Genomic DNA, 27,121 nt, shown 5'->3' on the forward strand with positions numbered 1-27,121 from the left:
GGTGCAGTTAGTCTACGCTTATACCTTGTATTATAGGACTGGTGCAGTTAGTCTACGCTTATACCTTGTATTATAGGACTGGTGCAGTTAGTCTACGCTTATACCTTGTATTATAGGACTGGTGCAGTTAGTCTACGCTTATATCTTGTATTATAGGACTGGTGTAGTTTGTCTACGCTTATACCTTGTATTATAGGACTGGTGCAGTTTGTCTACGCTTATACCTTGTATTATAGGACTGGTGCAGTTAGTCTACGCTTATACCTTGTATTATAGGACTGGTGCAGTTAGTCTACGCTTATACCTTGTATTATAGGACTGGTGCAGTTAGTCTACGCTTATATCTTGTATTATAGGACTGGTGCAGTTAGTCTACGCTTATATCTTGTATTATAGGACTGGTGCAGTTAGTCTACGCTTATATCTTGTATTATAGGACTGGTGCAGTTAGTCTACGCTTATACCTTGTATTATAGGACTGGTGCAGTTAGTCTACGCTTATATCTTGTATTATAGGACTGGTGCAGTTAGTCTACGCTTATACCTTGTATTATAGGACTGGTGCAGTTAGTCTACGCTTATATCTTGTATTATAGGACTGGTGCAGTTAGTCTACGCTTATATCTTGTATTATAGGACTGGTGCAGTTAGTCTACGCTTATACCTTGTATCAACATGGCTCTCGTTACACCCGACATGTTTAATTGGTTCTAACCAGAATAATCTGGTGGCTATACTGCCCTATTTCAATACGACGCTTCTTTCATACTCTTATACAGCGATTGTTTAATTATCACATGATTAAGAGGGAGGCGTTCGCAAGCTATCATTCAGGCCACTTATAAAAGAAATAATATACACATGGGAGAAAAGCACAAGATATCTTCCTATAAGGTGGAGCTAATAAGTCAAGTTAGCTTCCTATAGGGTGAAGCTAATAAGTCAAGTTAGCTTCCTATAGGGTGAAGCTAATAAGTCAAGTTAGCTTCCTATAGGGTGAAGCTAATAAGTCAAGTTAGCTTCCTATAGGGTGAAGCTAATAAGTCAAGTTAGCTTCCTATAGGGTGAAGTTAATAAGTCAAATTAGCTTCCTATAGGGTGAAGTTAATAAGTGAAGTTAGCAGCAACACACACACATGAAGACAAGAACAATAGCCACAAACACTCAGGCAACAACACCATGACAGAATAATATGGACCACAAACAAACAAACAAACAAAGACAGCAGTCAGCCTCCACCACAACAAACAAACAAACCCTCGTTGGTGGGTTGAGATTCTTTTAAAACTTAGATTACAGAAATATTTTACAGAAATTATGGAAGAGTTCAAACTATTTTGGCTGGAATTACAACCAGCTTTTTTACCATTAACAGTTTAGAGGTCCAAAAATTTAAATTACACGCCGAAAAATACTTTAATTTCTGCTCGCCTTCCTCCTCTGCTTCAACACCTCTCCCCTCTTGCACCCCTGACAAATGGAAGGGGGGGGGAGAGAGAGAGAGAGAGAGAGAGAGAGAGAGAGAGAGAGAGAGAGAGAGAGAGAGAGAGAGAGAGAGAGAGAGAGAGAGAGAGAGAGAGAGAGAGAGGGTCAGATATACAAGGGGGGAAGAAAAGGTAGAATGAGCGTGGAAAAGGCAGAGTGTGTCGGTGAGTGAGTGTGAGAGAGAGAGAGAGAGAGAGAGAGAGAGAGAGAGAGAGAGAGAGAGAGAGAGAGAGAGAGAGAGAGAGAGAGAGAGAGAGAGAGGAGAGGGGGGGGGGGGGGGGGGGGGGGGGGGGAGGGAGAGAGTGGAATGGCAGACAGTAGAAGGAAGGAAAGAGAGGTACAGAGACAGAGCGGTACACGAAGAGAGAGACAGGAAGAGGCAGGGAAAAGAAAAAGTCGAGAATATGGTGTTTCCACATCTCCGAGGTGGGTGAAATGCTGGATTCAATCACTCGGTTCAGGCAGGTGTAGTGTGAGTCGTAACACCCACTTTACATACCCATTTTACACTCTTACGAATACTCCAAAGACATACATAGAATATAGATATACAAAGATATACATGTACATATATCAAAGATACGTATGTGAGTAGAACAGAGGTAACACACATGCAGGAAGACAGCGAGTCAAGCCTAGAATGCTTTTCAGGAGATGGAGAGCGCTGATGGTAGCATGTCGAGCGGTATTGGGTCCTTTCACTGGTCCCCAACAATGCGACGCAATATCCCTTATCCCGCAACAAGCGTGTCTAGCCAGTTGCAAAACAATTGTTGATGGGTCAACAATCTCCCTACGCAAGAAATTCACTCTGCGGCAGGCCACGTTGTACTTAAGTGCCCTGGGTACTGTACTAGACACATTCTGCAGCTTGTAGTCATGGTCCCTGTGTACATAACCCCAGGAGTACATAGTATTATTATTATTATTATAGAGTACATAGCCCCAGGAGTACTTGTATTATAAAATGCCAGAGGGTACTATTCCCCCCCCCCCCTCATGTGCATTTTGGGTGCTTGCAGCGTGCACATCCGTGCAATCTCTGCGTGTGTGCAACCCATTCTTGTTTAGATAGTTACAAAAACTATGTTCACTATAGTTCAAAGTTTGACGTACTAAGCAATTAGATAGTAGAATTTGTTACTATTCACTCTATACAGTCCGAAAAGTATGAAGCTAAAAACAAATACTTCTAGGATTAGTATAGCACACATATGTACTATATTAGGCCTCAGATAACGCGTATTAGGTCTGGGAACGTTAGGTTAGTTTAGATTGTCTTTGAAACATAAATAGAAAATCTTTTCCAGGTTTGTCCAAATTCTATAGTACCGAGTTATACTTTCTAATTACGTTGTACGTCGGTATATGTACTATGGTCCTCGTCGTTACTGTAAGTACTACCAAAAAACAGGAGGATGAGCTGGTGAGTGATGATGTACGTGCATGAATTCAAGATATCAAGCTGACATCTGTCAAGATGAAACATGCTACACTGCATTCCCTATCCTGCTCCACACCCACCCAACTGCAGTAATAGGCATATGAGCAAACGGACCAACACACACACACACACACACACACACACACACACACACACACACACACACACACACACACACACACACACACACACATACACACCAAGTAAATGTAAGGTAATGAAACCAGGCGGAGGATATAGAAGGCCAGACACTGGATACCGAATGGGAGATGAAGTCCTTCACGAAACGGACAGAGAGAAAGATCTAGCAGTTGATATCACACCAAACCTGTCTCCTGAAGCCCAAATCAAAAGAATAACATCTGCGGCGTATGCAAGGCTAGCAAACATCAGAACTGCCTTCAGAAACCTGTGCAAGGTATCCTTCAGAACATTGTATATCACATATGTAATACCAATCCTGGAGTATGCGGCCCCAGCATGGAGCCCGTACCTTGTCAAGCAAAAGACGAAGTTGGAAAGAGTTCAGAGATATGCCACAAGGCTAGTCCCAGAACTAAGAGGCATGAGTTACGAGGATAGGCTGAGTGAGATGCACCTCACGTCGCTGGAAGACAGGAGAGCTCGGGGATACATGATCACCACATACAAAATTTTCAGGGGAATTGATAGGGTAGACCAGGATGGAATATTTAACACGGGTGGTTCACGCGCAAGGGGACATGTGGAAGCTGAGTACCCAAATGAGCCACAGAGACATTAGAAAGAACGTTTTCAGTGTCGGAGTAGTTAGTACGTGAAATGCACTAGGCAGTGATGTGGTGGAGGCTGACTCCATACAGTTTCAAATGTAGATATGATAGAGATTGAAGCTCAAGAATCTATACACCAGTAGATTGACGGTTAAGAGGCGGGACCAAAGAGCCGAAGCTCAACCCCCGCAAGCACAACTAGGTAAGTACAGGTTCACACACAGGAACCTTTTGAAAAGGTTCCGAAGTTTATGACGCGGCTGATCATCCCAGAGTTACGAGGGATATGGTATGAAGAGCGATTGAAGGAACTGAACCTGACGACACTAGAAAAAGGAGGGAGAGGGGGAATATGATAGAAACATATAAAATACTCAGGGAGATTGACAGAGTAGAAATAGACGAAATGTTCACACTGAATACTAACAGAACGAGGGGACATGGGTAGAAGCTGGAAACTCAGATAAGAATAGAGATGTTAGGAAGTTTTCTTTTAGCGTGAGAGTACTGGAAAAATGGAATGCACTTAAGGAGCAGGTGGTGGAAACAAACTCTATTCATAATTTTAAAACTAGATATGATAAGAAAATGGGACAGGAGTCATTGCTGTAAACAACCGATGGCTAAAAAGGCGAGATCCAAGAGTCAATGTTTGATCCTGCAAGCACAAACAGGTGCGTACAAATAGGTGAGTACACACACACACACACACACACGAAAAAAATCCCAACGTCATCACACAAGTGTCATGATAAATAGGGCTCTTGACGGAGTATGTCTGCCAGTATGTTATTGTGTGTCTGTGCCTGTGTGTACACAGTAACTCAATAGGGGATGGTGTCAAAACGTAGTACAATAATTAAACTTTGTATTACCTCGTGTGGTGCTGGGCTCACGACGCCTGAGGGTCAGAGGCCAAGGTGATGGGGCAACGTGAGCACTGTGCTGACTTGTCAGACAGTATGGCTTAGCTTATTATTCTACACAGTAACATGCAGGACAAAAAATAAAACAAAAAGGCAATAATTTTTTTTTTCCTCGTAATTGAAAGCTACAGCAACATTTAACTTTAACTTATAAATTTCAAGAGGAATATCCGCACTTTTAGAAATTAAAATTCTAAATGAAATTAGAAATAGCGTTGGAAATAATTAGACCAATAGTTAAACATTTCACAACAAAACATGCAGTCACGAAAATATCCGAACCAAGATTACCCAAGCACAAACCATCACGCAACTTTAACAAACACGATACGGCTCGAGAAAAACACACACACACACAGACACACACACACACACACACACACACACACAATAGCCCTGGTGATAAAACACCTTAAGCCAACACTGACGATGAACGCTGAAGCTAGGCTATTTTTGAGATGAAAAGGTCAGTGCCAGAGCGTCCCTTGAGGGAGGTCTGGGAGCATGGCGGGTCAAGGGTAGTCTGGAGGGCTTATTGCTGTCGGCGGCATAGTCTCCCCTTCAAGGTTACAACCTTATGAATTCATAGTAATGGCAGCTCGGTCACAGCCAGATATGACGGGGGGGGGGAGGATCTCATCGGGGAGAGAGAGAGAGAGAGAGAGAGAGAGAGAGAGAGAGAGAGAGAGAGAGAGAGAGAGAGAGAGAGAGAGAGAGAGAGAGAGAGAGAGAGAGAGAGAGAGAGAGAGAGAAGGGGGGGGAGGGGAAGGGAGCGATAGATTAACATTGAACTTAGTAAGAAATTATCTGCAAATTTATAAAGATAATTTTGTTTTCCCAATTTTTGTATATGTTCTGCCGAAGCGAGTACTTATCAAGAGAAAACAAGAGGGAACTGGAATTGGAAGGGAAAACTAGAAGTACCAGGAGGCGACGTCATCGGCAACGAAGCAGTCACTGGTAATCTTCATCAAGCTATCATACTGCCATAGTATTGTCCTCCAAGACCGCAACACACTCAAGCTTTTGAATGAGACAGACCGAAGCCGAGCTCAACGAAAAATAGTCCCACTACCGCACGTGGAGACGGGGAAGAAGAGCTCGTGTACCAGCAGTTGACCGGATATGGTCTACGGGTATGGAGGGTTAAGGCACTACGGGCTCACCATAGCCCGTGCTGCTTGGAACTTTGTTCCAGGTAGCAAATCTTTAACAACAACAACAACAACAACGGGTATGGAGGAGCCGTCACTGGTATTGGACCAGCGCCTTGTCCTCAACCCTTCCAAGTGCTATATAGCCATACTAGCTCAGTGCTCACTCCTTATAATTACCTTACCTGCCTTATTGGTCTCCCGACTCAAGCTACCTTCGCACTAAGCAATCAGTCTACCATCGCACTCAAGCTACCAGCAATCCGTCCAGTGGCTGATCGCTGTGGTATCCTTTCAGCAACACTGCACGTTCATCTCTGTGCTGTGTGAGTGATTGCAAGTTACGACCAGAGGTTCTGAAGAAACTTGTGTTCTTGATCATGTCGAGTTTAAGACTCGAGTGTTTCAAAGTCTTATGCCTGAAGAACCGCACATCTTCCAGCTTCAACACTTTGCGTGGCTCGCCTCAAAACACGCTAACCTTTGGACGGTTGAGTTAACTTCAGTTCCTTCATTTGCGGGCTAAGACGGCACGAGGGGAATTCGTTACTCTTAACATCATCTAGCTAAACGTATTCCGTAAATGTTAGACATACATGTTTCTGGATAACTGTAAAGAAGCAGTTCGACCACACACACACACACAACACACACACATACACGCACATACACGCACATACACGCACATACACGCACATACACGCACATACACGCACACACACGCACACACACGCACACACACACACACACACACACACACACACACACACACACACACACACACACACACACACACACACACACACACATACACGCACATACACGCACATACACGCACATACACGCACACACACACACACACACACACACACACACACACACACACACACACACACACACACACACACACACACACACGTGAATGCTATTCTTAATATATACCTATGAACTCCAAGATTCAGTTACACCCGATCAATTGATGTGGTGTCATTAGACACGGCGTTCTGAGAAGTGCCAACTTCAGAACAATTGTGTTGTCGAATTACGTTCAATCTTGAACGAAGTAGTTAAGTAGTGAAACTATCGTTCTTCTACCGAGCCTGCCTGCTCCTTATGAGACATCTGGCCACAAATAATTGTTGCCTTGATTCCTGCACACACCCCCATTTGTTTATATGTAAGTAGTGGAAATGAAGCTACTATTTTAATGAGTTACCTGCGCTTTGTATAACACCAGAATCACTTCCCTCGTGAGCATGTCTTAACGAATGTTCTCTGTTGATGCTGACGGACCTCCCCCAGTTAGAGACAACTGCGGGCTCACCATAGCCCGTGCTACTTGGAACTTTGTGTTCCAGGTAGCGAATCTTAAACAACAACAACAATCCCCCAGTTGGGTTGATTTCAGAGTTATCAAATAATGCCGATCATTTTGTTTCGTCCAAGACTACCTTCTGGCTGAGAGACTAGCATAAAGAAGCACAAGGCTTCCTATCTAAGGCTGACCTGCTTCTCTGGGAACCGCGTGTGACAGCTTTCTCCCAGACAGTGGTTCGAATCTGGTAATTTCCCTACCGAGTCGTGATATCTACTTGCCGTTATCGTCGGGTTTATGAACGTTCGACAAGAGGCACAAGAGATAACCGCCGGTGAAACGAGAGGTAATTGGATGCCTGGGTAAGAGGTAAGAGATTTAATAAAGGTGTAACGATGGGTAATGATGTGTGCAATAATAGGTAGAAGGTGTAATAAGGGGTAACTGGGGGCGCAATAGAGGTTAACTGGTGGCACAGTAGGGGGTAAATGGAGACAACTGGGAGGAGGGGGGGGCTAACTTTTGGAACAAGATAGGGGGGGGGGGTAATCTGAGGCACAACAGGAGATAACGCAGGACAAAATAGGGGGAAAACTGGTGCTGTAATAAGAAGCAATTGGAGGCACAATATGGTGGTTATTAATAGTGGTGGTTATTAACCTAATAGGTGGTTACTGGTGGTGTAATAGGGGGGTTAATGTGTGGCCTAATAGGTGGTTACTGGTGGTATAATAGGTGGTTACTGGTGGTGTAATAGGGGGGTTAATGGTGGCATAAAAGGGGGATAACTGGAGGCATAACATGTTGTAACTAATGTTATAATAGACCGTAGCTGGAGGCATAATATAGGGTAACTGGTGGCATAATGGTCGTAACTGGTGGCATAATAGATATTATAACTGGTGGCATAATAGGGGGTAACAGGACGCACAAAACAGGGTAGCAACAGACAAAATAAGAGGGGCAACTGCATGTGCAATAGGTGTAGTAATTGGAGGCAAAAAGGGCGGGAAATTTGAATTGGCATAACTGGCAAATCGAGTGTTTTAAATGGGATTTTTAATGAGGTAAATGGGGGGGTTAGGAGACACCTGTGATGAAGTCATCAGGGAGAAGGAACGCCGATTGTTTCCCCCCCCCTCCCCATTCCCTATCCCTCCCATCCCTGTTTCCTCTCCCCTCCCTCCACTCTCCCCTCTTCCCTATCCCTCGGTCCATCAGTGGAGAGGCGTGGCCCGTTTAGCATACATATTGGACTAGGGGTTCCCCTCTCTTTCTCCCCCACCACCCACTCTCACAGTCACCCTCTCCCCTTTACTTGTTCCCTCTCCTCCACACCTGTCGCCCGTCTCCTCCACACCTGTTTTCCCCCTCTACTCCACACACGCATCCCATTTTCCTCTACACCTGTTTTCCCTCTCTTGAAACGTGTTCTCCCACTCCTGCACGGATGTCTCCCCTCAACTCCACACACCTGTCTCCTCTCAACTCCAAAGCCGTCCACCTTCTCATCTACACCTATCCCTCTCTCTTCCACACACATCCTCTTCTTCTCCACACACCTGTCCCCTCCCTTTTCGGTAGTGAACTTTCAGTGGGCCGCCATCCCTACACTCTCCTCCTTATACACAACCATATAAATAAATAAATAATAATAATAAAATAAAGACCCCTCAAACAGAACATCAAAACATGTGTTTGGTGTGTGTGTGTGTATGTGAATGCTACCCGATATTTATCTATAGACATCCATATATGCTGAAATACATGTGAAGAACCCTCACACACACATACACACACACACACACAATGCCGAAGAAATATAAGAAAATTCTCTTTCGCAAACAGAGTGGTAGACGGTTGGAACAAGTTAGGTGAGAAGGTGGTGGAGGCCAAGACCGTCAGTAGTTTCAAAGCGTTATATGACAAAGAGTGCTGGGAAGACGGGACACCACGAGCGTAGCTCTCATCCTGTAACTACACTTAGGTAATTACACACAGGTACTTTGTCAAGAGAGCTTAGCTGCCAACACCCACACGTTGTGTGGGTGTTGGCAGCTAAGTGTTGTGGTTGTGTAGTAGGGCTACTAGTTCAGGGTTGTGTAGTAGAGCTACTAGTTCAGGGCTGTGTAGTAGGGCTACTAGTTCAGGGCTGTGTAGTAGGGCTACTAGTTCAGGGTTGTGTAGTAGGGCTACTAGTTCAGGGTTGTGTAGTAGGGCTACTAGTTCAGGGTTGTGTAGTAGGGCTACTAGTTCAGGGCTGTGTAGGAGCTACTAGTTCAGGGCTGTGTAGTAGGGCTACTAGATCAAGGGTGTGTAGTTGTGTTACTAGATCAGGGTTGTGTTAAAAAGAGATAGTTCCTGGTTGTGTAATGCTGTACCACATCACCACTGCTGTTACCACGGTAATAATGGAGGCCATTACTGCTGTCATCACTTATAATGATAGAAAACCCAAGAGCTGTCAGATAATGACCTGTCTTTGTGGAGGAAAGCCAACGACAATAGCTGGAACTGACAATGTCGGCTACCCCCCCCTGATTCGGCAATGTCCCCTGATAATTCATTCATTCCCTCCCTTGCTCGACCCCAAATTCACACTAATTCTAATCTGACTTGTGCTCCGCGAAACCGGGCTTCTTGGCGCCACTGGAAACAGGCAGTATATAGCTTGGCCCATCCTATCTACAAATCACCAGGATGGCCCTGTTTGTGTGACTGGGGCACTGGGCAGAGGCACCCCCCTGGCCCTGGGCGTGGCTTTACTGTGAATTATTGTTCTCTAAGTAAGGGAGATTATCTTGGATATAAAATGGAAGAGTTCTGCCCCAAGGATCCACCTACGCACTAATCACCAAACCTGTTGTTCAAGCGTACATGAGAGCGGAGGTCATCGCTCTGGAACACATCGTCTCACACCCAGCCATAAAGTTTCACAACTTAATTACCTGTGTAAACACTGCAAAAGAAGAGAGGTCCCCCAAAGTATTACACAAAATCATTGTGCTCTATTTCAAGCTGTCAACTGCATTGGCCCACCGGCCCCCACCTCACTCCTAGTCCCAGGGGTTCTTAACCTCAGCCAACCCTCAACGAAACCCCGCTCCTGTGCCAGGTACGTCCACTACGGGCTCACCATAGCCCGTGCTACTTGCCCCGCTCCTGTGCCAGGTAAGTTACGGGCTACTTGCCCCGCTCCTATGCCAGGTAAGTTACGGGCTACTCGCCCCGCTCCTGTGCCAGGTAAGTTACGGGCTACTTGCCCCCCTCCTGTGCCAGTTAAGTTACGAGCTCACCATAGCCCGTGCTACTTTGAACGTGTTCTGAGTAGCTGAATCTATAACAACAACAACAACTCAACGAAAACCTCACAAACATCGAGTAACTAGCCTAACGCAAATTATTACAGTCGTCTGTGTATCATCTTCCAGGCTTTTTTCATAGAGACCTGACTTCAAAATCAAAACCGTACCATTAATCATTAGATTAAAACATCATAACAACGATACTTAACAAAGTTATACAAAATAACAACAACAAATATAATCCCGTCTGTCCACTCAGCAACTCTTCCTCAAGAATCTAAAACAATTAAAAAAAAACATAACCTAAGCCTATCTTATATAACTAAACAAAAACATCCCTATTAACAAAAAAATTAAAAACTAGCCAAAATATTGTTGCTGAGAATGAACAACGCCCAACAGTTCAAAGGGTTCCTCCTCCCCGAGGATGCAGCTGTGGAACACTTTCAGAAACTTTTCAAAACGCACCAAAGTGAAAGGTTAACAAAACAAAACAATACAAAGAAAGTGAAAATTAAACTGTGTGGGCTGGTAGTTTAGGGTTGGGTAGCGGGGGTGGTAGTTAATGGTTGGGTAGCGGGGGTGGTAGTTAATGGTTGTGTAGCGGGGGTGGTAGTTCAGGGTTGTGTAGTAGGAATGGTACTAAGGTTTCTATATTAGACATAGTAGTTAACCTTTCAAGAATAGGAGGTGAGAGTATCCATGAAGGGCTAGTAGGAGGGAGAGGGAGTGAACAATAAAACGAGGATGGGAAGGAATGAATGATGAGAGGGGGGGAGGGATAGAACTCTTTTTTCAATTCTTTTCCTTAGCTTAGTGGTCGAATGATTCACAAGTGATTAATATGTTCGAAAATGAAAGCAACATGTAAAGAATATGGGAATAATGATGTCTGTCGACTTAACGTTTATGGAGCATAACAAAACAAATATAGAGTCAGCAATGGATTACGAGAACTTTCAAATCCATGGATTCCATCGCAATGTTCATACTATTCAAATCACTGGTGCTGTCCCGCTTTGAGTACTGCTCGATATTCACTTACGCCTTCAGACCAAGGAGAGATTGCTGAAATAGAGGGAATACAGAGAACATATACGGCACGCACAGACATGATAAAGCACCCAAATTATCGGGATAATCTCAAAGATCTCAAAATGTACTCTGCAGAAAGGACGCGAGAAAGATATCAGATAATATTTACATGGAAAATAATGAAAGATCAGGTTCCAAATTTCCACAGTGAAATAATAACACCGAATGGGAGATGAAGTACTTCATGAAATGGACAGAGGGAAAGATCTAGGAGTTGGTATCACACCAGACCTGTCTCCTGAAGCCCACATAAACAGAATTACATCTGCGGCATACGCGAGGCTGGCTAACATCAGAACAGCCTTCAGGAACCTGTGTACGGAATCATTCAGAACCTTGTACAACGCATATGTAAGACCAATCCTGGAGTATGCGGTCCCAGCATACTCCTTGTCCGTAACTTGTCAAGCACAAGACAAAGCTGGAAAAAGTTCAGAGGTATGCCACTAGGCTAGTCCCAGAACTAAGAGGCATGAGTTACGAGGAAAGGCTGCGTGAGATGAGTCTATTTTAATAATAAGTGTTCATGTATAAATAATTTGTCAAGTTAAAATACCAAGACGGAGCAGAAAATACTACCTTTTCAATATTTACAGTGTATTCCCCAAAGCTTCAGAGAGGATATTGTATTGTTATGGTCAACCTTTTTTTTCAAAAGTTAGGAAAATTAATAATATATCTGCATCTTATCTGCTGATAATATTACTCGAATTTGAAATTGTAATCATCCTAGCACAGACGAACGAAAATATTCATGATATTATTCGAGAATTTCCAGTGGCTTGTATAGCCTCATAGCAATGTTGGGCTTGTACAATCCTCGAGTTTTGCAGTGTTCACTAAGAGCTGAATAATTAATTTAAATAAAAACAAAATATTTTTTCCCGGGAACCGTGAATTAGCAGACTCAGTACAGAATACTGTAACGAACCTGAATCAACGCTTTAAGTGATGGATATAAATTAATTGTTTTGGGATGGTTATGTAGATTATACTATACTAATAATCATATTACCTGAGGAGTTGAGGCAGTGGTGAAGGAGCAGTCCTCTCCAGCTGCCACAACAGACACAAAATGATGTACTAAAATGCTCGAATCTCAGCCCGTTCTTCCGAGCGTTACCAGCGTCACTAAACTGTTGTAATAAATTACCCAAACCTAACTTACCCGAGGACCCACAAACAGAAAGCGGGACATCACGACAATTTTGCGACCCGCTACCATTTTTAGTACATCCATGTTTTTTGGCCTTAGGTAAATTGTACGTCAAATTTCGACAAGCCATTAGAAGTACGAGTTGCGAACCTAACCTAACCTATCGATGCACGCATATAAAACGTGAGTTTGAGAGCCGTTATGGTTTATAGTACCCCTTTATTTGTCCATTGGAGATTTTGCCGTCAAAATGCAGTGTACTATTTGAGGACAGATTGAACGGAGAGGCGGCAACGCTGCATGGAAGATGATAGTCAGGCAAATTATGACATACATTCTGGAAATGTATAACATACATATCCAGAACGATACTAGCCAATCTGTCCTGACACTACATGTACCGCAATGATGACAACATCGACGACAGGATAACAATTCTGGTTCTTAAGTGAATATGTAAACACCACAATAGATTAAGGTGACCTAGGTTCGTACGCTTTTGTTTAGGAAAAACCACTTCCTATTTGACGCTTGTCAAATTGTGACGCGCCGGAATAGGTGTTCGGTCCATCAGATTCACAAGCTGCGTAAATAATTTATACCACCCGTCGTAAGGATACTTCCTGATCTTTTCCTCCTGCCGTTAATCGAATATATTAACAGAAACTATCATGTCATTAAGATTTAATGAACTGCATTTAAACCATCGAAAGCCTATGATTCATTCTTAAATTTATTCATTCTTTAATTTATTCATACTTTAACAATTTCTAGTTAAGTGGCATTTCTTACTTTTATATGTTAATGTGACATTTGTACTCTACATCTTTTACATGAATGTATTAGCTCTATTTCCATTTGAATTAGTTAAATACTGTTGGTATATCGGAACGAACCTACAGTATCATATACTTTTTTCTATTTCAGTAACGTGGCAAATTCTCAGTTGTTATCACTGCTTTACCTTTACAAACTTTCATCTTACAGGTGGAGCACCTGTAGACCGCAGGTGAACCTTCCCTGGACACCTGCCGAGCGTAAAGCAAGTATACCCAGCTTTACGCTGGGTATACTTCATGTGGTCTAAGCAGACGCTTTGCTCTAAGTAAACTTAATCTGGTCTAAGCAGACGCTTTGCGCAAGGCAAACTTAAATCATCTAATCAAACTGACAGTGCTTCATGCCCCATGGTAAACTTCACCTGGTCCAGCCGACAGCTGCCTTCATCACTAAGGTCTCATAAGCATCAATTTTGCATTTATTGGCAAGAGCACGGAGCCAGCTGGCGAGAGATGCCTGGCTATGTTCCTTATGCTCTTCACCAGGCGCACGACTAGCCTAATACCAGGTGGCTTTCTACTCAGCCAAGACTTATAAACCGGCAGTGTGTGTATTCACCTAGTTGTATTTACCTAGTTGTGCTTGCGGTGGTTGAGCTCTGCTCTTTTGGCCCGCCTCTCAACTGTCAATCAATCAACTGATTATTCCGCGTACCTCCCCACCCCCCAAAAGAAGCAGCCCGTAGTAGCTGCCTTCCAACCAGGTATCTATTTACTGCTGGGGTGAACAAGGACATCATGTGAAAGAAACTCTGCCCATTTGTTGCCGCCTCCGCCGGGGATCGAACCCAGACCCTTAGGACTACGAATCCCGAGCGCGGTCCACTCAGCCGTCAGACCCATAATGTGTGTGTGTGTGTGTGTGTGTGTGTGTGTGTGTGTGTGTGTGTGTGTGTGTGTGTGTGTGTGTGTGTGTGTGTGTGTGTGTGTGTGTGTCACCTGCTCTCACACTTAATACACCATAAGTTTGGAGTAGTGAACTTACACTAAAGTCACAGATTTTTAAGAAAATATATGAGAAGACAAGATATGTTTCAATCGGCTACTAATAAATATAGGTTACATAGTTCAGAAAAAAAAACAGGATTACTAACAGACGAACTACCGGATAGCAACCTGTGTTTGTAGGGGGACACTGCCCCTCCCCGTGGATCGGTTTCTGGCCTGACACTAAACAGGTAAATTGTTGATGCTTTCATCATGGTGACGGCCTGACGGGCCAACGAATACCTGGTTTACTCCGACGCTCTACTTTCTTGAAGTAAATCACCCCGCCGACTCTATCGTAATCACCCATGCCTCATAAAACAGTAATTACAAAAAAATACCAGAAGAATACATTTCAGACTGTTTTAGGCTTCTACTAAAGATTCGTCAACGCCATCATCATAACAAAAGGAAACCAAAACACCGATAACGATAGAAGCCTTATTCATATCATAAGCCAAATGTGTCTGAAGTCAAATATGTTACGAATGATAGTCACCTAAAACTAAGCCATCAACGGCAAAGGAAAAATATATAAGAAATCAATGGTGTAATGAAAAAAAATGCCCGGATGATGGAGGAAAGGGAGGGAGAAAATAAGAAATGAAACAACGAAGGGATTAAATGGGAAAGGTGGGAAGAAAGGGTGTTGATGGGAAAGGGAGGAAGTAAGGGTGTTGATGGAAAAGGTAAGAGGTAAGGAGGGAAGAGAAGAGTGTGCAAGAAGACATGAATTCGTAGTTCTGTTTTTCTACTTTAACTACCGCGATACTGTCAGTACATATTCTGTTACTGAAAGGTAAGTGAGAGAGAAAAGGATAAGATGATGTAGGGAAGAGCAGGAAGTAGGGAAGTATTCAGAGTGAAGATGTATAAGGGAGAGGAGAGAGAGGCTACGCTCAATAAACTCGCCCTTCAGGGCAAAATTATTAAGTTTAAAATTAAATGTATTGGGAGGCGAAAGAGACCCAAGGTATGAGGATGAAGGCGATGTAGAGGAAACAAAGAACCTCAATAAGTCTGAGGTTTCTTTTATTTTGTAACAATTATGAAATGACATGTGACACTTGGTAAGTTTCACTTGACAATTTTCGCTTGTGATTACAGACACTTCTGACATGTAACACTTATACTATAAGACAAATGTGACATTTGTGACCGATACTTATGAAAAAAATACTTGGGATACTCGACAAGTGACACTTGTAGCAGGTGACGCTTAGCAGCTGACACTTGCAGCAGGTAATACTTGGCAAGTGACACCTGTAACATGGGTCATTTGCTGCAAATGGCACTTGTGATGTAAGAGTGCCGACACTTGTGACAAGGGTCTCGGTTATACAGTTGAGTTCGTTCTCGACTCACAATCCAGAATCTCGGGTTCGAATCTCGGTTAGGATAAAAACGATTAGGCAAGTTTCCTTTTACCTAATTCGCCTATTCACATAATAGTAAATAGGAACCCGGGAGTTAATCAACTGTTGTGGAGTTGCATCCCAGAGAGGGTTAGCAATTCGACCTTTGTGGTGGCCCTCGATATAAGCCTTATATATATACATACACAGGCTGCATATTCTCGAATTAAGTTCATCTGGTACATGCTGCCACATGAAAGAAATGCAACTAAACATAGAAGAAAAGACACGCATTGTGTTTATATACACGTTATTCGATTTACAGATAACTTAGAATGAAATTATGAGACAGATAATGTCTTATGAGACACATATAAAGGCCTAATGAGACAGGTATTGCATAATGATACCCAGCTAAGTGGTTCAGACAATCGTAACTCTGGTAATACTGTACAGCAATTCTTTAAAGTCGGCAAAATATGGCCTTTCATTGGTACTCTTACTCTTTCGCTCTCTCGACTCTATTGCGCACGTGCACATAAATAAATACTGATTTTGAGTGGGTGTAAAGACGAGAGAGATGTATTCATGTAAAAGAAAATTTATAGAAACGTGAGTTATGATAGAAGGTGGGCTGTCCGCCTTGCTGGGATGGAGTGTGGTAGTTATTGCTATGCTTACCCTCTCTTTTGTTGGTGGGATCATGGCACTACATAACCCTTCATATAGTCTATGGTTGCTGCATAAATGCAGATATACCTATGTTAATAACAAAATGCTGGTAGCTGGTGAGTGTAATCTCCTGTCAAGCAGGTGATGGGCTCAGTCAGACGAGTGGCCCAAGTGTGTTGCCTCATAACAGGAAACTGTGCTACTATAATAATAATGTTTATTTAGGGAAAAGTACAAATTGTACATACAAAATGATATATAAGAAGAATTTTGGATTTCTAAGTACAGCCAGTATATACGATGCCTAAAGCCACTAAAATAAATAAATAAATGTTTATTTGGGTAAAAGTATATACATACAAGACGAGTTACAAATGGAATGTTGGATTTCTAGATAGTACATACTATGCCTAAAGCCACTAATATGCACAGTGTTTCGGGCAAGTTGTGAGAAAAACACAGACTAAAACTTAAAACTAATTGAAATCAAAGCATAAATTGATTTGAAAAGGAAAAAAAGAATGATAATAATTATATTATGGATGGAACAACAGAAATTGAACCAGAACAACAGAAGTAATTGTAATTAGATAAACAGAAGACTACAATTTTTTTCAAGTTTATACAAGGTTAAACAAGTTGGTCAATAATCAATATTGTTAGAAAATATCAAGGCATAGGTTGACATTTAGGAGGTAAGGTAGGTTACATGGAGTATATTATGTAGTACAGTACTTAGTTTGTCTCTTAAACTGGTTGAGAGAGAGGTACAACCTTTGACATGATTGGGAAGGTCATTCCACATTCTCGGTCCCTTGATTTGCAGAGCAATTCTAGTTTGGTTAAGTCGCACTCTTGGAATATCAAAATTGTTTCTAGTGTGATGTCCATGGATTCTGTTACAACCTTCTAGGAAGCGTATACGGTCAGGATTGCCATTACAGTTCAGAATTTTAAATATATATAGAGCATATTCAAAGATTTAAGTAAGGGTACCGAGTGCTGTCTGGGGCCAGAGTTTGTTATTGTTCTAATAGCAGATTTGTATTGAGTAATTAGAGGATGTAGATGATTTTGGGTAGTAGAACCCCAAGAACAGATACCATAACTGAGATAAGGATGGATAAGAGAGTAACAGAGCATTACCAGGGCAGAGTGAGGTACAGAGTTTGATTTGTGAAAGAATGCCAACTGTTTTAGATTTGTTTTGCTATATTTTGAATGTGGCCCTGGAGATTCTTCTTAACATCAATGAGAACATCAAGGAATTTACCATCTAATTAGTTCCTAATTTGGATATTATTAATTCTAATTAACTAATTAGTTAATAATTAATACACACATTGTTTCGGGCATGACTCCAGTACAGTACTTCTATAAATGTAAAACAGACTTATCCCTAAAATCCCCATATTAAACTGGAAATTTCCCTGCTCGAGATACCAGTCAAAATATTAGATAAAATAATAACCCACAGACTGCATACACAGAAGAGAATCAGATTATGAACTCAGAAACAACAGAAGGCCCCATACAGCCATTGTTCTGATCTATGATGCCCATCGCCAATGCCATGACGAAAGAGAGCAACACAGCCATGCATTAACTGGTGTCTGTGGGTGGTGGAGGGGACATTGTGTTGGTGGGTGGAGGCGGGTAGGGAGATGGCGTGGGTGGGAGGTGTGGGAGGGAAGGTGGTGCTGGCTCGTTAACAGTGGACGGGGGTGTTAGGAAGGGGTTGAGGGGGGGTGGGAGGGGGATAAGAGATATGTTGATGCGGGGATGGGAGAGATGATGGGGTGGGGGGGGTGAAGGTGCCACATTCCCTCCCTCCACACCTTCTCTTAATATCAGCTCTGCTCCTTTCTACGCCCGCTTCTAACCCCCGATGCGTCAGATATGCAGAGATCAGGGGTTACGCAGATCCCTCTACTATCTACTACCAATAAGGTCGCCAAAATAGTTACACTTGCACTCCATCAACAGAATTTGGCGCAAAGGCGAGATGTCACACCGGGCCAGCCACTCCCGCAGAAATTTATCGTTGGTGTTGGGACCGTTTTCGAAACTAAGCGTTCTCTTTAGCCATTTTGACTTGGATCCACCTTAGAAACCAATACCATTCAATATAAACAAAATCGCTCTTTATTAACATAAATTATACACTTCATGAAAGGTACATAAATTATGTTCTAGTAAAAGTTCTTATAAAAGTGGTTGGCTTGATACTGTATGAAGATGGCAGAGAGCGCTCAGGAGGCAATCTGAACGTGCCATAATTCAGAATGTAGCGTTCATCACCAAGCCAGAGAGTCGTTGTGACCCCGTCAGCAGGCTCCGTGTCCTGCTGACGAGGCTCGGGCTGACGGAGGCAGTTGTGGCCGTCAGCGCGGGTCAGGTGAGGACAACATCAAGCAAGGGAGAGAGGCGTGTTCTTACCTTGTTTGCGGCGAGGATTTGGTTGCTTGCGTCGCGCTGAGCTACTGCTGCCAGGCCTGGAGGGATTATCGGCCATCTCACTGCCTGCCGCAAGGACGGGAATCCTGCTGGGGACCTCTTAGGCGTTTACGGCATTAATAAGATTCCTTCTTTCGCTATGAGACCTCTTCAACTGGCAGTGCCTAGTGCCTTCATCACTGGCACTCAACCCCCACAACACCTCACACACGCTCCGACACACCTCAACTCTCCCTTAGTCTTCACTTCCCGCTGTACACATCTCACGTACTTTCCACCAATCACTTCCAATCACCGTAAACACTAGTTTCTTTGAAATATTTGAACCTGCGCGTTGTTTTTTTTCCTTGAAGGTGTGACGAGAGATTACAGACAATAAATACACCGGAGCGCGATGATTGGCCGGCGCACTCTGATCCCTGATTGGCTGACGAGCACACCTTCACAGGTTGGCCCCTCCCACCTGCCACTCGCTCCTCACCTTTCCTTCACCTAATTACCGCCGCCGTTTGACGCCACACACTCAATAGCGGCGGGTAACGCGGGAAACGACACCATAAAAGCACCAATAAGAAAAGCCAGGAACGGACGGCATGCTGGTGGTGGAGGTGACGTTGGTTCACTGTGTGTTGATGGGCCTAGTGTGGGCGGCGGGCCACAGATGGCAGGAGTGTGCCGGGCGGGGGGCAGGGGCGCTCCTCACCTGGTCCGCCACACTCACACCAATATCCCCACTGATTTCCGCCGATTGCTACAACATATTACGAGATAAACTTGCTCAGATGTCGCGTGAAGTAGTAGAGAAGCAGGACCCGTAATGTGACATCCATCTCGTGAAACATTATCGTTGCAAAAAAGGAGATATAAAGGCAGAAATTTAGCGTTGACTGAGTCGGGGTTTGTGGGAGGTCGGGAGCCAGACCTGGTGGAGTCGGGACAAACTGGCCGCTTTTATTAAAAAGAGGGGAAAGCTACTCTCACTTTAAATTCGCTCTACTGTATGGTCCAGAAACTTGTATTACACGGTGTCACTATACTGATTCCCGGAGCCATTTTGAAGGCTTAAGGGGAAAATAATTTGCATGTTACTAAAATAATATAAATATTTTAAATGATTATATATTAGCTCAATAGTTTATTTGTCATGTAGATAATACTATATCTTTAACGAGGAAGCTATGTTAAAATATATATTATAGTTTGATGTAAAGTTTAGCCTAATATTCACTAGAGACCTATTTATAATTGATTGCTCTACGATTCACGTTAGTTTACTGCATGTGCAGAGCAAAGGTGCAATTTTTGTAAGCTACGAACATAATCCAGTATTATTTTATACCACACAGGTATGTGGGCGAGTCTGATATAGTTGGTGGTCCTTATAGAGAGGTCTGGCAGAACTCATGACGGCTCCCTCCCACATTCCCCGCTACCAAACGTATGATTGTCGACATAAACGCAAACGAGGGAGAAGTAGCGATAAAAACAGATCAGCTGAAATAATTGAGGGTAGCTCAGGGTGGTAATCGATGAAAAAACAAAAAAAAAGATTCAATAAAAATAAGAAATTTCAAACAAAACAGAAGTGTAGGAACACAGGCGGGTTAGCCGAGGGCGTGAGAGGAGTGGCCCTCACTCACCTGCTCTCCTGGGTAAACATGCAAATTTCGGCCTCACTAGAGCCAAACAGCCTTGTCCTGAAAACAAGAACACACGAGTATTAGAATTAGCATTTAAGTCCGGTGAACAGACAAGAGAATAGACTTGATATATTGAGTCAGTTAAAATAAACGCCCCGTATCTTAGCGAGCAACAACTAGCAGCCCAATATATTTGCTGTTAGTATTCACAGCCGAAAAACATTAATTAAAACACATGGTTGAAACGATTTAGTGACTCGAATATCGAGAATGAAAAGGGTTATTTAAGTAACTATGCAAAACAGGCTCAAAATAGTGTTTTTCATCCTGAAGTACAACAGACCAATTCAATAACGTCCTGTCGAAGCTGTTAAACTTGGACGGTATTACAGTCCGGACAGATCGGGGCGTTCCTGTCTCGCCAGTCGCTAGAGACGGTGTTCTATTATGAGACGGTTAAGAGGCAAGTACAAGAAAATAAAAATAGTTGAAAAGTACACACCACAAGTTGACACCAGGAGAGTGGGAAGACCTGGTACTTAATGGAGTGGGCGGAGGAGCTGGCCCGTGGAAGTGGGCGGAGGAGCTGGCCCGTGGAAGTGGGCGGAGGAGCTGCTCCGTGGGAGTGGGCGGAGGAGCTGCTCCGTGGGAGTGGGCGGAGGAGCTGCTCCGTGGGAGTGGGCGGAGGAGCTGCTCCGTGGGAGTGGGCGGAGGAGCTGCTCCGTGGGAGTGGGCGGAGGAGCTGCTCCGTGGGAGTGGGCGGAGGAGCTGCTCCGTGGGAGTGGGCGGAGGAGCTGGAACAATTGAAATGGGTGGAGGAGCTGTCACTATGGAAGTTAGTGGAGGAGCTGGCACCATGGAAATGGGTGGAGGAGCTGACACTATGGGAGAAAGTGGAAGAGCTGTCACTACGGAAGTGGGTGGAGGAGCAATCACTAAGGGAGAGGGTGGAGGAGCTGTCACTAAGAGAGAGAAACACCCAATATTTCAGACCTGACAGCATGAAAGTGGTATGGGGGTATGAAAGTCTCCTACACGACTGTGTAGGCGCTGTCTGAAAGTTGGCCCGCTAGTCGTAAGTGTCTGGCCTCCAACCTCGGACAGAAAAGAGACATTGCCTCTAATAGTTACAGATTACTAAAGGGGGAGCCGGTTGTGCCCTGGTCTCTCTCCCTCCTTCTCCTGGCCGCCCTCTCTCATATCTCTTTACCTATCTCCCATCTCTTTATTCTCTCTATTCAGGAACTATCTACGGGCTCACCATAGTCCGTGTTGCTTGGAACTTTTTGTTCCAGGTAGCGAATCTTTAACAACTCTCTATTCTCCCTCTGACCTTTCCTCATTCCCCCTCTCCACCATTTCTCCCACTTTTCCAATCCTTTCCACCTTTCTGCCCAATATCCCCTTTCTCTTCCCCCTCGTTACCTTTCTTCCCGTCTCTCCCGCTTCTCCTTCCCTCTCCTCAAACATCCCCCCCTCTCAAGCCTTCTCCTTCCCTCTCCTTTCTCCCTCCCTCAGAAAAATTATATAATGAAGAACTGAAATTTTCAAATAAGTTTACAGACAATGCAACCAATATTCAGACTTGCCTTGATGAAAATCGCACTGGGATGAGGGGGTGGGGGTCAGATCCAATATTCCATAAAATGTGACACTGGAGTCTACCCCCACAGCTGATCTACGATACCCTCATACCCCAAATGCTTCATGTGTGCAAGTTGGGTGACGCTAGCCCCAGGCCTCCAACCTTGGACAAAGATAAAATATCTCGCAGATATATAGATATATCGATGCGAACAAGCCTGAATGGTCCCCAGGACTTTATGCAACTGAAAACTCACACCCCAGAAGTGACTCGAACCCATACTGCCAGGGGCACTCTGCTGGCGTACAGGATCCCTTAACCGCTCGATCAACACGACCGGACCGTTTTTTTCCGGTCTGGCCAAAAACACTATTTGTCAAAAATAGATACTGTTTTTAAAAGAATCCCCCCCCCCCGCACTTTGCACCCGGAAGATAACTTAAATTTTAGGGGCTGGTTAATTCATTCTTCTTGTTTTATAACTTGTTTACATGAGACAGTTAAGCAAGTCCCATCTGTGTCTGGGTACAAACGACAGGATGAACAACCTAACGGGTTTTCTGTCTATTAGGGGGTGGCACACGCGGGACGCTGCCTATTAAACTCGCCGTTCGGTGCAAAATTTAAACTTAAACAAAACTGTCACCACTCGCTACCCATTCAGTTCTCTTTTAAACCTAGCCTCCAAGTGTGTTTTTGCATATTGCTGCTTTGAATAAAATGTGCACATTCTGAGTGCTTCACCCAAAAATAAGTCGAAAATTCCTTATTAGTAACCGCTGGTCCTTTTGAATTTGGCGCCAATTTCCCCCCCCCCCTCCGATAAGCATTGCCCTCAACCTGTCCTCCCACTCCACCAACTTTCTGCCTTTCCATTGGCCTGTAGACCTCCCCCTGGCCTCTTGACCTCCCCCTGCTTGCTGTTCCCCTCCCGCTGGCCTGTTGACCCCCCCCCCACACACACACACACAAACGGTGCAGGGAGCCCATGCCGTTATAAACAGGGAGCTGCCACGACACAAGCCTCATCCATCTGTCGGCCGCCCCGTCTTCCCCAGGCGGTAATAATTGCTTTGTTCAGACCTCTTATTGTCGATACGCTGTTAAATATTACATCGTTATCTTCTGTGCTTTATTGTTAAACAAATATTAATTGCTCCCATGGCTGTATGTTTACTCAGAGCATGAACGACGCCTTCCCATAAAGAAGCCATTTTGGGTAATAAACTCGCCCTTCTGGAGGAAAAATAAAAAATAAATAAATCAGAGTCATCTCATATTTGTTAGATTTTTGTATTAATGTGTTCATGTGCTTATATTCTTAAATATATATAATTGTACTATGTATTTATTTAATGGTTGAAAATAAACAATGAACTTGCAATCTACATCGATAAGAAGGGAACCATCTCCAACCTTGCACAATGTGTGTTTGTGCAAGGTTGGAGACTAGGCTACCGTCCAGCCCCCTCCCCCTGGGCTGGACGGTAGAGCGACGGTCTTGCTTCGTGCAGGTCGGCGTTCAACCCCCGACCGTCCAAGTGGTTGGGGCACCATTCCTGCCCCCGTCCCATCCCAAATCCTTATCCTGATCCCTTCCAAGTGCTATATAGTCATAATGGCTTGGCGCTTTCCCCTGATAGTTCATTTAAATTCCAAGCTTTGCAAGGAGGAAATGGTCTATGGTATTGGATGAACCAAGCTGGTCAGGGTCGCCAGAATTCAAGAGGGAACAGCGTACCAGGGCCACATTCTGACCCAACAATGATTTTTTTCACTCTGCTGGCTACACCGAGCTAAATATTTTGAAAACAAAAATGTCAACGCTAATTATTGTATAGTAATATACACCATTGTTCACTGATTTCGGGAAAATTAACATAAAGTTTCGACTATTCATACTTTGACAGTAGTACCATAAAACAGACGATCCTCCCACAGCTTCGATGCCTTTTTCAAACTACCCTTCTCTCAAAGCAAAAGGGCAACTAATGGATTTTTTTTAATATTCACACAGTTTGGCTCCTGCTACCAATACTGGTATTTATATTATTTTTATAAGAGATATAGGCAGTGAAAGACAGAATGAGACAGACAGACATAGACAAGTACAAATTGAGACAGAGAAAGAGATAGTGAGAGAAGGAAGGATAAGGGGAGGGAAGGGAATTATCAGGGAAAAGCTCCAAACCATTATGACTATATAGCACCTGGAAGGGGTCAGGAAAAGAATTTGGGATGGGACGGGGAGGAAGGAATGGTGCCCAACCGCTTGGACCGTCGGGGATTGAACGCAGCCCTGCGTGAAGCGAGACCGTCGCTCTACCGTCCAGCCCAAATGGTTGGGCAGCATTCCTCCCCCCCCCCCTTCCCATCCCAAATCCTTATCCTGACCCCCTTCCAAGTGCTATTAGAGAACAAAAGGAGGAGAAAGAGGAGACAGGTAGGGAAAGGAGGATAGAGGGGGAGAAGGGACAGAAAGGTGGAGATGGTGAGAGAGTGGGAAAGATGGAAGGACTAGAGGTAGAGAGGGAGATAAGAAAGGAGTGGAGGAGAAAGGGAAGGAAGGAGAGGCCAGGGAGGGAGGGAGGGAGGGAGGGAGGGAGGGGGAGAGAGAGAGAGAGAGAGAGAGAGAGAGAGAGAGAGAGAGAGAGAGAGAGAGAGAGAGAGAGAGAGAGAGAGAGAGAGAGAGAGAGAGAGAGAGATTGGAAGACTACAGGTGCGTTATCCCATGTGAGGAAGCACCTGTTTAAACACAGCCATTTTCACTCCTGTTGGGTTTGAACTTAAAACTTCCTAGAAAATTTGCTTCTATAATGCAACAAAACTTGGCGACTTACTCCACTCTGATGTAACTCTGAACGCACCCAGCTTGCCTATTAGTCCACTGTTTCTATCTTCAGTTGAGACGTTAAGAAATGTGTTCATATCCAAGATACTAAACCCTCTCAACATACTCCTTTAATGTTAGTATCACACAGTAATATAATGAGAGCTAGACTGCCTGCCCCACACCGTCGTGGCCGGAGCTGTAGTTGTTCTTATGATAGTGATGAGTGAAACAAAACAGTTACCTCGAGGCTGATGAATACGCGATCATGACGATATAAACGGCACCCATGCTCACAGTCCAGAACACACACACACACACACACACACACACACACACACATGTATGTAATAGGGGTATGACAGGGAAATAGGATCATTGCTATAAACAACCGATGGCTAGAAAGGCGGGATCCAAGAGCTCGATTCTGCAGGCACAAATAGGTGAGTACACACACACACAACCACATGAACTGAGCCACACAGGACCATGCAAAAAAATAGAAGTACTTGTTGCTTGATGTATTTGACCCCCAGCGTTAGTGCAGGTGGGCGGTTCAGGATGGAGTTGGGGGGGCGGGGGTGAGGGGTGGGGGTCAGGGCGGGGGGTGAGGGGGGGGGGCGAGGGTTAGGGGGGAAATGTTTAACTGTAGGACAGTGTAGAAGGTGTGGAGGGGGGGGGAGGAAGGCTCCATGTTACCAGGCCGAGAGTCGTGACTGGTGATAGTGTGGGGTCACCACTATCACACTATGACAAACAAAAGTAAAAAGTCGGCCAAGTTGTGTTGGTGATCTACATATGACGTCACATACGCGGCTGTGGCAATAATCACACTAATGAGGCTAACAAAGTCGTCAGCAAACACCGACAAATATACATTAATATGCCACCTAGTCTAGAGCAAATTAAGAGCCAAGTAAGAGTTACGAGCGTGAACATGGCGGGACGCTGACACCTCGTGCCCTCAAGTTCCAAACACGTCGAGGTCAGCACCGGGGTGCAGAAAGGCAACCACATGTGAACCCTTCATACTTCCTCAATGCACCAGCGCACACGCTGCAGCAACACTCTACCCTCACGCTGCAGCAACACTCTACCCTCACGCTGCAGCAACACTCTACCCTCACGCTGCAGCAACACTCTACCCTCACGCTGCAGCAACACTCTACCCTCACGCTGCAGCAACACTCTACCCTCACGCTGCAGCAACACTCTACCCTCACGCTGCAGCAACACTCTACCCTCACGCTGCAGCAACACTCTACCCTCACGCTGCAGCAACACTCTACCCTCACGCTGCAGCAACACTCTACCCTCACGCTGCAGCAACACTCTACCCTCACGCTGCAGCAACACTCTACCCTCACGCTGCAGCAACACACGCAACACTCTACCCTCACGCTGCAGCAACACACTCCCCTCACGCTGCAGCAACACACGCAACACTCCCCCTCACGCTGCAGCAACACTCTACCCTCACCCTGCAGCAACACACGCAACACTCTCCCCCCTCACGCTTAAATAGCTTTTGTTTTTAGGTAACATTCATAGCTACCTGGTCATCACTTGAGCTACCCTGGACTATATGAAGGGACAGTGTGAAGGGCCAGCTATATGAGGCGCAGATATCCCCATGATGTAGGAAGGTTAGTGGTACTGAATAATGTGATCAGTAGTAGCCTACACCGGCAAATATCAGCTATAGCACTGCTACACACCCGTCACACCACACTATTCCAACCTTCTTGACACACTCCACCAAAGCTACTTTTGCCATTCCCTCAACACAAAAATAAAATAAGAACGATTAAAATATACCAACGCCCAAGATATAACAAGAATGATATACTCAGAGCTCCACAACTATGTGAGGGAGAATATATCAATATCATCCTCATCAATAACAAGTGTAGTCACTATGCATGTGTCAACAACAACGACCAATTTGTAGACGACTTCTTGAGAGGCACGCATGTTTACACCCATATAAACACCCATGCAAAAACGCCCATGCTAACGACCACAGCCTAATGGGACAAACAATTGATGACTTTCAGAGTTGCGCAACCTTGGAAGGAAATCAATTGGATATTGACGAACTGATGCACATTGCCTGGGCCACA

At 44.3% G+C, this 27,121-nt stretch overlaps 1 protein-coding gene across 1 annotated transcript; it reads right to left on the reverse strand.

Moving 5' to 3' along the window:
• Window positions 1-18,418: 18,418 nt before the first annotated feature.
• On the reverse strand, window positions 18,419-21,926 carry LOC123760734 (amyloid beta A4 precursor protein-binding family B member 1-interacting protein-like). Its single transcript, XM_045746519.2, has 5 exons — window positions 21,845-21,926; window positions 21,086-21,545; window positions 20,584-20,640; window positions 18,926-19,029; window positions 18,419-18,591 (listed from the first exon to the last, which is right to left on the reverse strand). Exons 1-5 carry the CDS (start codon window positions 21,924-21,926, stop codon window positions 18,419-18,421), a joined length of 876 nt encoding a protein of 291 aa, XP_045602475.2.
• Between the last annotated feature and the right edge of the window lie 5,195 nt (window positions 21,927-27,121).

This window comes from Procambarus clarkii, chromosome 21 (genome assembly GCF_040958095.1).
Source record: "Procambarus clarkii isolate CNS0578487 chromosome 21, FALCON_Pclarkii_2.0, whole genome shotgun sequence".
NCBI lineage: Eukaryota > Metazoa > Arthropoda > Malacostraca > Decapoda > Cambaridae > Procambarus > Procambarus clarkii.

What these genes read in the sequence shown, in the direction of transcription:
- LOC123760734 (XM_045746519.2), bottom strand. Translation starts at nt 21,926, where the DNA reads ATGAGGAAAGGTCAGAGGGAGAATAGAGAGTTGTTAAAGATTCGCTAC. An exon ending in TCTCCTGGTGTCAACTTGTG is followed by an intron (nt 20,641 to 21,085) that starts GTGTGTACTTTT and finishes TCTTGTTTTCAG; the next exon opens with GACAAGGCTGTTTGGCTCTA. An exon ending in ATGTTTACCCAGGAGAGCAG is followed by an intron (nt 19,030 to 20,583) that starts GTGAGTGAGGGC and finishes GGTCCCCAGCAG; the next exon opens with GATTCCCGTCCTTGCGGCAG.